General features: G+C 48.6%; 1 protein-coding gene across 4 annotated transcripts in view; it reads left to right on the top strand.

The window, feature by feature from the left end:
* Nucleotides 1-12233, top strand: part of LOC137626002 (uncharacterized) — a 188347-nt gene that overhangs the window by 17100 nt on the left and 159014 nt on the right. For all 4 annotated transcript variants that reach the window (XM_068357093.1, XM_068357092.1, XM_068357091.1 and 1 more), the window contains exons 5-6: nt 2978-3118; nt 3548-3669. In XM_068357093.1, the coding sequence (XP_068213194.1) occupies nt 2978-3118; nt 3548-3669 (263 nt within the window). The remainder of the gene's footprint in view (nt 1-2977; nt 3119-3547; nt 3670-12233) is intronic.

Below are 12233 nucleotides of genomic sequence, written 5' to 3'. Positions count from 1 at the left end.
ATCAGTCAAGCCCAGGAATGCATCCAGAGCATGCTGAGAAGGAACCGATGTTCAGTCAGGCAGTGGATGAGTCTAACAGGGACGCTTTCATCGCTGGCCCAGTTCATCGCGTTAGGGAGACTCCACCTCCGCCCCCTTCAGTATCATCTAGCTGCTCACTGGAGAAAGGACATGACGCTAGAAGCGGTCTCAGTTCCTATATCCGAAGAGATGAGGTCTGCGTTGACGTGGTGGAAGAACAGCATTCTTCTCAAGGAAGGTCTACCATTGGCTGTTCAGACCCCCGACCACCTTCTCTTCTCGGACGCATCGGACACGGGCTGGGGTGCGACACTGGACGGACGGTAATGCTCGGGCACTTGGAATCCGGAGCAAAGAACACTTCACATCAACTGCAAGGAGCTATTGGCAGTTCATCTGGCCTTGAGAAACTTCAAGTCCCTCCTTCTAGGCAAGGTGGTGGAGGTGAACTCCGACAACACTACAGCCTTGGCGTACATCTCCAAGCAAGGAGGGACTCATTCGAGGAAGTTGTTCGAGATCGCAAGGGACCTCCTCACCTGGTCAAGAGATCGAAAGATTTCGCTGGTAACGAGGTTCATTCAAGGCGACATGAATGTCATGGCAGATCGCCTCAGCCGGAAGGGTCAGGTCATCCCCACAGAGTGGACCCTTCACAAGAATGTTTGCAGCAGACTATGGGCCCTGTGGGGTCAGCCCACCATAGATCTGTTCGCTACCTCGATGACCAAGAGGCTCCCGAATTATTGCTCACCGATTCCGGACCCAGCAGCAGTTCACGTAGATGCCTTTCTTCTGGATTGGTCCCATCTAGACCTATATGCGTTCCCTCCGTTCAAGATTGTCAACAAGGTACTGCAGAAGTTCGCCTCTCACGAAGGGACACGGTTGACGTTGGTTGCTCCCCTCTGGCCCGCGAGAGAATGGTTCACCGAGGTACTGCAATGGCTAGTGGACGTTCCCAGGACTCTTCCTCTAAGAGTGGACCTTCTGCGTCAGCCGCACGTAAAGAAGGTACACCCAAGCCTCCACGCTCTTCGTCTGACTGCCTTCAGACTATCGAAAGACTCTCAAGAGCTAGAGGCTTTTCGAAGGAGGCAGCCAGAGCGATTGCCAGAGCAAGGAGGACATCCACTCTCAAGGTCTACCAGTCAAAATGGGAAGTCTTCCGAAGCTGGTGCAAGGCGAATTCAGTTTCCTCAACCAGTACCTCTGTAATGCAGATAGCTGACTTCCTTTTACATCTAAGGAATGTAAGATCCCTATCAGCTCCTACGATCAAAGGTTACAGAAGCATGTTGGCAGTAGTCTTCCGCCACAGAGGCTTAGATCTTTCCACCAACAAAGATCTACAAGACCTCCTTAAGTCTTTTGAGACCTCAAAGGAGCGTCGGTTAGCCACACCAGGTTGGAACCTAGACGTGGTTTTAAGGTTCCTGATGTCAGCAAGGTTCGAACCGCTTCAATCAGCCTCTTTTAAGGATCTCACATTAAAGACTCTTTTCCTCGTTTGCTTAGCAACAGCTAAAAGAGTCAGTGAGATTCACGCCTTCAGCAGGAACATAGGTTTTACATCTGAAACGGCTACATGTTCCTTACAGCTTGGTTTTTTAGCTAAAAACGAGCTTCCTTCTCGTCCTTGGCCCAAGTCGTTCGAGATCCCAAGCCTGTCCAACTTGGTTGGTAACGAACAAGAGAGAGTACTATGCCCAGTAAGAGCTCTTAAGTACTATTTAAGACGTACAAAGCCATTACGAGGACAATCAGAAGCTTTATGGTGTTCTATTAAGAAACCTGCTTTACCGATGTCTAAGAACGCAGTTTCTTATTACATCAGGCTTTTGATTAGAGAGGCCCATTCTCATCTGAAGGAAGAAGACCATGCTTTGCTGAAGGTAAGGACACATGAAGTTAGAGCTGTCGCTACTTCAGTGGCCTTCAAACAGAACCGTTCTCTGCAGAGTGTAATGGATGCAACCTATTGGAGAAGCAAGTCAGTGTTCGCATCATTTTACCTTAAAGATGTCCAGTCTCTTTACGAGAACTGCTACACCCTGGGACCATTCGTAGCAGCGAGTGCAGTAGTAGGTGAGGGCTCAACCACTACATTCCCATAATCCCATAACCTTTTTTAATCTTTCTCTTGAAATGCTTTTTATTGTTGTTTTTGGGTTGTACGGAAGGCTAAGAAGCCTTCCGCATCCTGGTTGATTTGGCGGGTGGTCAAATTCTTTCTTGAGAAGCGCCTAGATTAGAGGTTGTGATGAGGTCCTTTAGTATGGGTTGCAGCCCTTCATACTTCAGCACCTAGGAGTCGCTCAGCATCCTAAGAGGATCGCTAGGCTCAGTAAGGAAGACGTGCTTAAAAAGGCAGAGTAATGGTTCAAGTCGACTTCCTTACCAGGTACTTATTTATTTTATGTTTGTTATTTTGAATAACTGCTAAAATGAAATACGGGATACTTAGCTTCTAATGTTAACATGTATGCTGGTCTCCACCCACCCCCCTGGGTGTGAATCAGCTACATGATCATCGGGTAAGATTAATATTGAAAAATGTTATTTTCCTTAGTAAATTAATTTTTGAATATACTTACCCGATGATCATGAATTCAAGGACCCTCCCTTCCTCCCCATAGAGACCCAGTGGACCGAGGAGAAAACTGGTTCTTGTTGACAAGAAGTACCTGAGTACCTACTCGACAGATGGCACTGTTGTTGTACACCCCCACCTGTATAGCGATCGCTGGCGTATCCCGACCTTAGGTTTTTTCTGTCGGGCAACAGAGTTGACAGCTACATGATCATCGGGTAAGTATATTCAAAAATTTATTTTACTAAGGAAAATAATATTTTACTGTACTGTATTATAATGGTGTACACAAGATTTTTGTTTATAAATAAGAAACATGTGAGCATACACAACATAGTGTGTTTATAAAATACCTCCTTACAGGTGGAAATGGTTTATGGCCTTCTCTCAATGTTTTCATCAAGTGATCGTGATGACATGAGTCGTACTTTATTAGCTATGTCTTCATCTCCTGATTCCTGTGTGGCCATGAGGCAATCTGGTTGCTTACCACTTCTCATCCAGGTACAGTACTGTACTTAAAAAAAAAAATTCCATTTAGTAAGGAAGACTGAGCAGGAAATCTGGTATTTTTGTGTATCTCTATTTTATGGTTTTGATTTACTTTTAACAGTCATACATAGATTTTGTAATTAACTGATTTTTAAGCCAATACATTATTTTCTTTATAAGGGAATTTAGCATTAATAACTTTACATGAAGTGAAGGCATGAAGACAAATATAAAATAATATTAAAAAGAATAATTGCTTGCTACTTGTTTACTGTACTGTATGATACAAGGATGCCATAATATTCCCTGACTTCCAAATTCAATGTTTTTATGACTTTGAATAAAATTTATATACTTTTTGATATTTAAAGATTTAGGAAAACAATTTCAGCAGTATATGCTGTAACTATAATGCTGTATTTTTTGTTGATTTTTTTTCAGTTGCTTCATGGTGGAGATGGGGATATTGCACCTACCAGGGAAACCCGACTGAGAGCAGCACAGGCACTTCACAATATTGTTCATTCCCATCCAGATGACAAACGAGGAAGAAGAGAGGCTAGGTAAAAATAAACTGAATACCTAGTAGATAGATCAGTGTAGTATTTAAGTTAAAAGTGTATTAATATTTTGCATTTTTTCATATAGTGTTTAGCTTACAGTACTTCTATATATACCAGAAAAGAGTGGAAGTCTTCAATAGATACATAGTTCCCTTCATTTTTTCACCTATCTCAGGCTTTTTAGGTTTAGTAGTACTGTATTTACAGTAGTACCTCAGTTTACATTTTTAATCTATTCTTGTAGCCAGCTTGTATCCTAAAACTGTTTTTCCCATAAGAAATAAATGAAATTCCCTCGATACGTTCAACATTTAAAGGCTTGTAATGCTTGTTATTGAGCATTTTATAACCCATAACTTCAGAAATTAATACAAATTATAATAAATTTGTTTTGACGAAGAATAAACCAATTTTTATGGGAGGTGGTGTGTGGTCTCCAAGGACTTTCCTGTAAAAGGCTAGAACAGGGAATCCATTATGATATGATTACCAAAGAAGTGTTTTCTCCCCTGTTCTAGGGTCAGCGTACTAGCTTGTAAAGCACAGATTTAGTGTGGACAGTACTGAATAAGAGAGACCCTCAAGTTTAGGCACTATTGAACTTGGCACAGCACCTCCAGTACTGAGATTGTCTGGTTATTGGTGACACGTAATCACTGAGAAACATCACTACAGTGGAAGACAATGCTACCTGTGCACCAACTTGTGCCAAGCCTCTATATTCCAACTCTCAGTGAGAATCAATTGTACCACTCCCCTGTAAGAGGCTAGGGAGGAGGGAGAGTCCTAAGAGACTACACAGCACCTCCCTAAAAATAGTTTTTTGCTCTGTCAAAACCACTTGTTTTTGGTTAATGTGTGATCTCCTAAGACTAACATCAGATCAATAACTGAGTTTACTCTTGCACCATCGAGGACCACTGACTACAACTAAGCAATCAATCTGAAACAATTTACACGTGTGTATAGATGAGAACAAAAGCTAACAAGTCTGACTCTCACCTCATAACATAACTCCGGCAAAATACTGGATGCCTGTCATCAGGCTTCTATTTAAGGGCCTGGCTTAGATGGTCCTTCTTCTCTGTGGGTTACCCTTGTAGGGGTCACAAAGGAGCAAATTACCACACTGGAATGCTGTACCACTTGGATTGTTTCTGGTAGCGTTAAATTAACATTTTATGCCCAGACCAACTTGTAAAGCTCTTGAGTGTCCTGAAATTGTATATTAGTGAAGAAACAATTTTTTTTTCACAGTTAGAGTTTTAGGGAGGGGGAGAGATTCATTTTTTTTTAATCAAGGAGATCATTGTTATACTGATAACTCGTATTGAAAGAGACTTGTTGGTCTGCATATTTTGGAACAAACTACCTTCTGAAGGCATGGTGTGGGAAGATAAGTGGTAAACAACAACAGGAAAAAGAAACATGGTGGTGTAATTGAGAACTTCAAATACCTGTGAAACAAAAGAGTATAGCCAAAAGGATGTGGAAAGAAGATAACTACCAAAGTACTGAGGAGAGTAGACTGATAAAGAGGGAAACAAAGGGAATGGTAGCAATTATTATTATTATTATGATTGTTACTAGCTAAGCTACAACCCTATTTGGAAAAGGAGGATGCCATAAGCCTAAGGGCTCCAACAGGATAAAATAGCCCAGTGAGGAAAGGAAATAAGGAAATAAATAAACTACGTGAAAAGTAATGAACAATTAGAATGAAATACTTTGAGAACAGTGACAACATTAAGGGGCACAACCGGTATGCCAATGCATGGGGGTGTAGGATGAAAAACACAAAAGGAGCTACTGTCTCGCCTAAAGAAGCAAGATATTGAACAAAGGGATCTTCATTTATGATTAACTTATGATAAATAATATTTTTTTGGTTTATTAATATACAAAAAGGAACACAAAATTCATAATAATAAGGATTTATTAATGTTGTCTTTGTAAAAAAACAAAGAAAACTTTGAAAGCCCTTATCTCAAAACTATACTTATTGACCTTCAAATTCTATCTTCTCCCTTAGTTTTAAAGATATGCCATAGAGGAAAAGACAATTTCAACATCTCGCTAACATATGGAAGAAGAAAATCTGTGCTAATAAGAGTTCATAAGTGGGTAATATCGGCGATATTAGCAGAGTTAATGAAGGAGAGAGATGATGAAGAGCGACCATCTCCCCCAAAGTAGCAAGATATTGAGCAAAGTGATCCTAATCTATGATAAATAACATTGTTTTGGTTTATTAATATCCAAAAAGGAACATAAAATTTATAAGGATCATGATTTATTAATATTGTATTTGTAAAAATACAAAGAAAACTTTGAATGCCCATATCACAAAACTAGATTTATTGACCTTCAAATTCTATCTTCTCCCTTAGTTTTAGATATAGTATTGAAATATGGTTTATAACTTGGAAAGACATTATAAAACAATCAAATAGAGCCCTTTTTTTCCAATTTTGGTTTTATATTTTTTTTTCTTAGTTTTTTACTTTATGAAAAAAAGTCATATCTTGCAAAAAAAAAATTACTTTTAGAAAAAACACTATTTTATTAGAGGTCTATATCAGGTTTATATAGGGTAGTGATCCAAGGTCTTAATAGTAAGTATCAAGGGAGGAGATAGAATTTAAAAAACACTAATTTTCAGGATAAATTTCCCTGGCGTCACAAAATCCTATACAATTTGGAGATGTCCTAAATCACCTTATTAAGTGGTATGAATGTCAAAGTCCTATATTTGAAAAACGGAATTAGCTGGCCGGCCTCCTTAAAACAGATTTGTTCAGTAACCGAAATACAAACCACGCTATTTACATGGGGTATTACTTTCGGCGTAGCTGAAATGACGAGCCATTAGAATTCTAACGAGGGTTAATTACCCCCGAGCTAGTTAGCAAGGGGGTAGGGGAGTGGTAGCTAGCTACCCCTCCCCCCCTCACACACCGGTGAACTGCTTCACTTCACTTTTGGCTCGGGCGATGAGCAGACGTCTCTGCTTCGCCCTCGCATTATTGACAGCCTTAATTTTGTTTTGCTTTTTCTTTCAGCTTGTGTGCTTGAAGTTGGCCTCATCCTTCCTTCCTATCATGCGGAAGTGCCCTGGACTCCCCGACCGCCCTTGTGGAACGTTCATGTCGGCGGTCGAGACGAACCCTCACACATTGTGTCCGCATTGTCGAAGTCAACGGTGTGAAAGGGATAAAAACTGTAGTGAGTGCAGGGAGTGGCCTACCTCCCAGTGGGAGAGGTTTGCCCGGCGGCGTAAGAAGAAGCCTAAGCGTGACCTTTCTCCTTCAAGAGCTGCTTTGAAGAAGGAAGGTTCCAAGGACTCTTCTTCCGCTGCCCGAACCTCCTTCGAAGCTCCCACTCGATCGGTCTCTCGCGAGAGGCCAGCGAGTGGTACCGCAGGCCCTTCTTTTGTTTTCCAATCTCGGGGTTCGGGAGAGGGCGTTGCCTCCCATAGCGAGGCAGCTCCCCCTCCTACTCCGGGGGAGGGCATTGATCTTGCTGATGACCATGTTGCTAACGATGATCTCTTACAACTTTGGGCTTCCTTGGGGCTTAAGGGCTCGCCCTCCAGGGAAGCCCTGTTTGACCTGATCCAGTTGGGTGCAGCTGTCAAACAGTCGCCGGTAATAGCAGAGGTAGATCCTCTGTCTATTGTCGACGTTGTTGTGGCAGAGGCTTCCGACGGGTCGGGCCAAACCCCTGCTGCGGTTGCGGATGTTGCTGAAGGCTCAGTTCCCCCCTCTGAACATCCTTCGAAGGAGGAGCTGGGTCCAACGGTCTCTCCTGCGGGTGACTCTCCCCCTTGGGGGAGTGCACCGACAGAGACTCCTCTTCGGAGGACAGACAATGGTGTTTCTGTGCCTCGAGGTCGTCTTCGCCATAAGGCTCGCCCTCCTCTTTGCCGTAGAGGCCTTCCTTCTTCTTACAAGGGAGTTAGGAGGCGCCTCTTCGGATCTTCGCCTTCGACGTCCCCCGCAGAGGATCCTCCACGACGAGAGCAGACCATTGCAGCTGCATCACTTGACCTCTCCGCAGATCGTTCGCGATCTCCGACGCCTGCCATACCTTCCAGTCTTCCATCTCCGTTCCTGGACGCTGATGCGCAGTGGGCGCCTACGCTCCCTGTTGTCCAACGGGCACCGGTCCCTTCGGGGCAAAAGGGCTTATCCCACAATGTGGGTGAGTCCCTTAAACGCCAGGTCTTACCTGCGTGCCTACGTTCTCCTGCGCGCTCGCGCGCAGTAGCGCACAAGCGCTCTCCTGCTGACCAGTCTTCTGATTCAACGCGCCGACGATCTCCTGTTGAGTCTCGCCGTAGATATCTTGCTCGCCAGCGCTCTCCTGCTCGCCAGCGCTCTCCTGCTCGCCAGCGCTCTCCTGCGCGCCAGCGCTCACCTGCGCGCCAGCGCTCACCTGTGCTTCAGAGACCTCCTGTGCGCCAGCGCACTCCTGTTCCTGCTGCGCGCAGTGCGCGCCATTGGTCTCCTGAGCGCCCACGATCTCCTGCTCGTCAGCGCACAACTGCGCGCCCTGTTCCTGATGCGCGCCAACGTTCGCCCGCGCACCCACGATCTCCGGATCTGGGCGCAGGCAAGGACATTGTTCCTCCGCCTCCTCGCGGACGTTCACCTACGCGCCAGCCATCGCCTGCGCGCCATCGCGCGCACTCTCCTGTGCGCTCTTCTAAGGCAGCCCAAGTACCTGCGCGCCCGCGCGCCCACGAGATGTCTCTTTACGCGCAACCTCGCCCTCTGGTCCTGCGCCCCAGCTGGTTCCTTCTGAACGCGCAACTGCGCGCCAACGATCTCCTGCGCGCCAGCGATCTCCTACACGCCCGCGTGATCCCTCGCCTGCGCACAAGCGCTCTCCTACACGCCAGATCGCCACAGGTCTCCGACACGACCACGCGCTAACTCACCTGTGCGTAGTCAATCGCCTGTTCGCGCTACGCGCCATCGCTCGCTAACGTGCCATCGCTCGCCAACGCGCCATCGCTCGCCAACGTGCCACCGATCGCCAACGCGCCACCGATCGCCTACGCGCCATCGTTCTTCCGACTGCCAGCGCTCGCCCTTACAACCGTGCGCACCCTCACCTGCACGCCCACGCGCAGTCTCACCTGCGCGCCCACGCGCACCTTCGCCTGCGCGCCCACGCACCCACTCGCCAGCGCGCCCACGAGCCCGCGCGCCCTCCCGCCTGCGCGCACCCTCGCCCCCGCGCACCCGCGCCTTCATCTCCGCGCGCATGCACACCAACGGTCGCCCGCGCGCGAACCAGCGATTCTACCATCGTACGAGCGCCAGCGCGACCCTGCCAGCGATTCTACCATCGCTCGCCAGCGATCTTCTACGCGCCCGCGCGATCCCTCGCCTGCGCGCAAGCGCTCTCCTACGCGCCAACCCGCCCACGCACCAGATCGCCATAGGTCTCCGACACGACCACGCGCTAACTCACCTGTGTGTAGTCGATCGCCAGTTCGCGCTACGTGCCATCGCTCGCCAACGTGCCATCGCTCGCCAACGTGCCATCGCTCGCCAACACGCCATCGCTCGCCAACACGCCATCGCTCGCCAACGCGCCATCGCTCGCTAACACGCCATCGCTTGCCAACGCGCCACCGAGCCACCGATCGCCTACGCGCCATCGTTCTTCCGACCGCCAGCGCTCGCCCTTAGAACCGCGCGCACCCTCACCTGTGCGCCCATGCACCCACTCACCAGCGCGCCCACGAGCCCGCACACCCTCGCCCCCGCGCCCGCGCCTTCATCTCCGCGCGCATGCACGCCAACATTCGCCCGCGATTCCCGCCGGGTTTCGCAGCGCGCCCAACCCTGCAAGTCTTTGGGGACGCGTGCTTTCAGATCTTCGTCCCCGTGATCTCCACCCCGCAAGTGCAGAGCTGCGCACGTCCAGGAGCAGGAAGAATCTTCGGAGAGGTCTACGCAACATTCTTCTTTTCAGGCCGGCCCCGTGGTATCCACTCCTAAGGATCAGCCGATCCCCTTCCCTCCAGCGGGTGTTGCTGACACTGCGTCGGTCAGCCGCCAGCCTTGGTTCGGGTCCCTGATCAAAGCGGTTGTGCAGGCTATGAAGCCGGCCCTCGCTGATCTGGTACTGAAACTAACGGCAGCCTCGTCCCTGCTGAAGAGAAGGAGAGGAGTGGACTTCGTGGTAACTTCTCCTAGGGTTAAGCTGGCTCCCAAGAAGTCCGTCAGGAAGGCCCCTTCCCCCTCGCAGACACTCTCCTTCCCCTGTGGGCGAAGCCTTTCCGTCCTCAGGAGAATCCAGCGAGGTGAGGCGTTCTCCCACGGCACCAATGGGAGGAACCCCACCACGAGGAAGAGAACCGTCTCGCGTGGAGAGGAGCCCCCAGACTTCTTTGCTTGAGTCCTGTATCCCTCCCAGGTGGGAGCCTAAGGACTCGAAGACTGCTCCTAAGTCTTCAACCCGGATTCGACCAGAGCTAGCGAGACCCCAGGAGAACGTCCACGTATCTCCCCAAATAGAGCTACTGGGGACAGGAGACCTTGCTGCCAGTCCACAAGGAGGAGAGCAGCACGAGTCGGAGCATGCCTTCTGGCAGGTCCTGAGTCTAATGAGATAACTCAACGGATTCAAGGACCCCGAGACCGCCCCCCGCGAAGGCAAGGATACGGTCCTGGACCAAGTCTACGGTACCCAGAAGCTCCCAAAGGCCAGTGCGGCTCTGCCCTGGTCCCAGGGAGTAAAGAGTGCCAGAGACAAGGTTGAGGGCCAGCTCTCCGAACTCGCCTCCTCCAGCCGTTCCTCTGCCGGGAATAAACTCCTCCCACCTCCTCGTGTACAACAGAGGAGGTACTTCGAGATCATGGGGGAGTCTTGTTTAGCTCTTCCCCTCCACCACTCTGTGGAAAAGCTCTCTAGGAGAATTTCTCTCGAGAAACTCTCCGCCCGGTAGGTGACATTCTCGGCTACGGAGATCCTAAGCCAGGAGAAGGTCGCAAAGTGTGCCATGCAGGCCACTTCGTGGCTGGACATCTGGCTGGGGTCTCTGGGCATCCTGTTGCGATCCGAGGACTTGTCCAAGGAGAGCACCAGGAAGGCCCTGGAAACTTTCCTCCTCTCGGTCACGCGCTCCATCGAGTTCCTGGCTCACCAAGTTTCGGACTTGTGGGCAAACTCGATCCTAAAATGTCGTGATGCCGTGACCGAGAGGTTCCACTCGAAAGTCCCAGCCGTGGATGTCGGCAATCTCAGACACTCCTCCATCCTTGGAGAGAGTTTGTTTGAGCCCAAGGATGTGGAACGGACAGCTGAGAGGTGGAGGAAGTCGAATCAAGATTTGCTCCTCCAAAGGGCCCTTACATCTCGGCCCTACAAGCCTCCAGCTCCTCAACAACAACATCAGCAGCCTCGTCAGTCTAGGACATCGATACGAATGTCCCAACTTACAAGAAATTTGAGATACGAGGAAAGTTCCGAGCAAATTTTTGTCCTGATACGAGAAAAATTTTGAGATATGAGGCAGTTCCCTATGCGGCCGCCAGGTGGCCGAGTGTGCAAGAAGCTTCTCACCAGGACAGTATCGCTCGGTCTTTCCCGTCGGATCTCCGTCGTGTAAAGTTTATCTCCGAGCATCGGCCATAGTGTTTTGTTTTTTATGTGTTTTTTGTGTTAATCAGTGGAGAATTCAGTGAATAAGCAATGGGTCCAAAGCAAGCGAGTGCAAACAAGTTTAGTGAAAAGAAAAAGAGTACGATGACAATCGATATGAAGCATGAAATAATCGAAAAACATGAGAGTGGCACAAGAGTGACTGAGCTGGCGTGCCAATATGAGAGGAGTACAGTACATCGACAATATGTACCATCCTCAGCCAAGTGTATCCCAGTCCATTATTTTAAACTTATCCAAGCAGCCACGGCTGGCTTTGAAGGTTTCCGCTGGCGTTGAAGTCTCACTTCTCTCAGCTGCTTGCTTCCCTTTCAAGTCATCATAGATTCTGCTGGCCTTTTCACATATGATTGTCTCGGTCACGCTATCTCCCGCCAACTTTCTCCTTTATCCATAATAAAAGAAGCCTCTCCATATCGTCGTGAATATCACTGCACAGCTTAGAAAGGATAGTTACTCCTTTAAAAGGCTTGATGCTCTTGCATCAAGCCTTAGAGAGGAAAGCGCCACACGATTTTCCGGCCACAGGCCCAGGGCAACGACTGGGATGCTCCATAACGCACTAGTAATACACCACGAGACACAGGAACACAGAGGGAAAGGATAGGGAAACACACAAAGGGACCACGTGGGGACTGCACGAGACACAAAGGGATCGGGGACACAAAGGGTCGCACTGGGTTAAGAGAGAGCGTCGGGGTGTTAACGCCGACGCGACCAGTAACTTACTGGAGAGCGAGACCTGAGCAAGCATGCTCTCTAACCTCGGGTCGTCTCTGGGCGCATATCACTTTGCCAGAGATGCCCTGCTTAGAAAACGGGAGTAGGGTAAACTACTGTACACAAAATTCTGGTCGGATGGGAGGAGATCCAAGATACTCCTA

The sequence above is a fragment of the Palaemon carinicauda genome, chromosome 33 (genome assembly GCF_036898095.1).
Source record: "Palaemon carinicauda isolate YSFRI2023 chromosome 33, ASM3689809v2, whole genome shotgun sequence".
In the NCBI taxonomy this organism is placed as follows: domain Eukaryota; kingdom Metazoa; phylum Arthropoda; class Malacostraca; order Decapoda; family Palaemonidae; genus Palaemon; species Palaemon carinicauda.
This window is presented reverse-complemented; position numbering and strand designations above follow the sequence as displayed.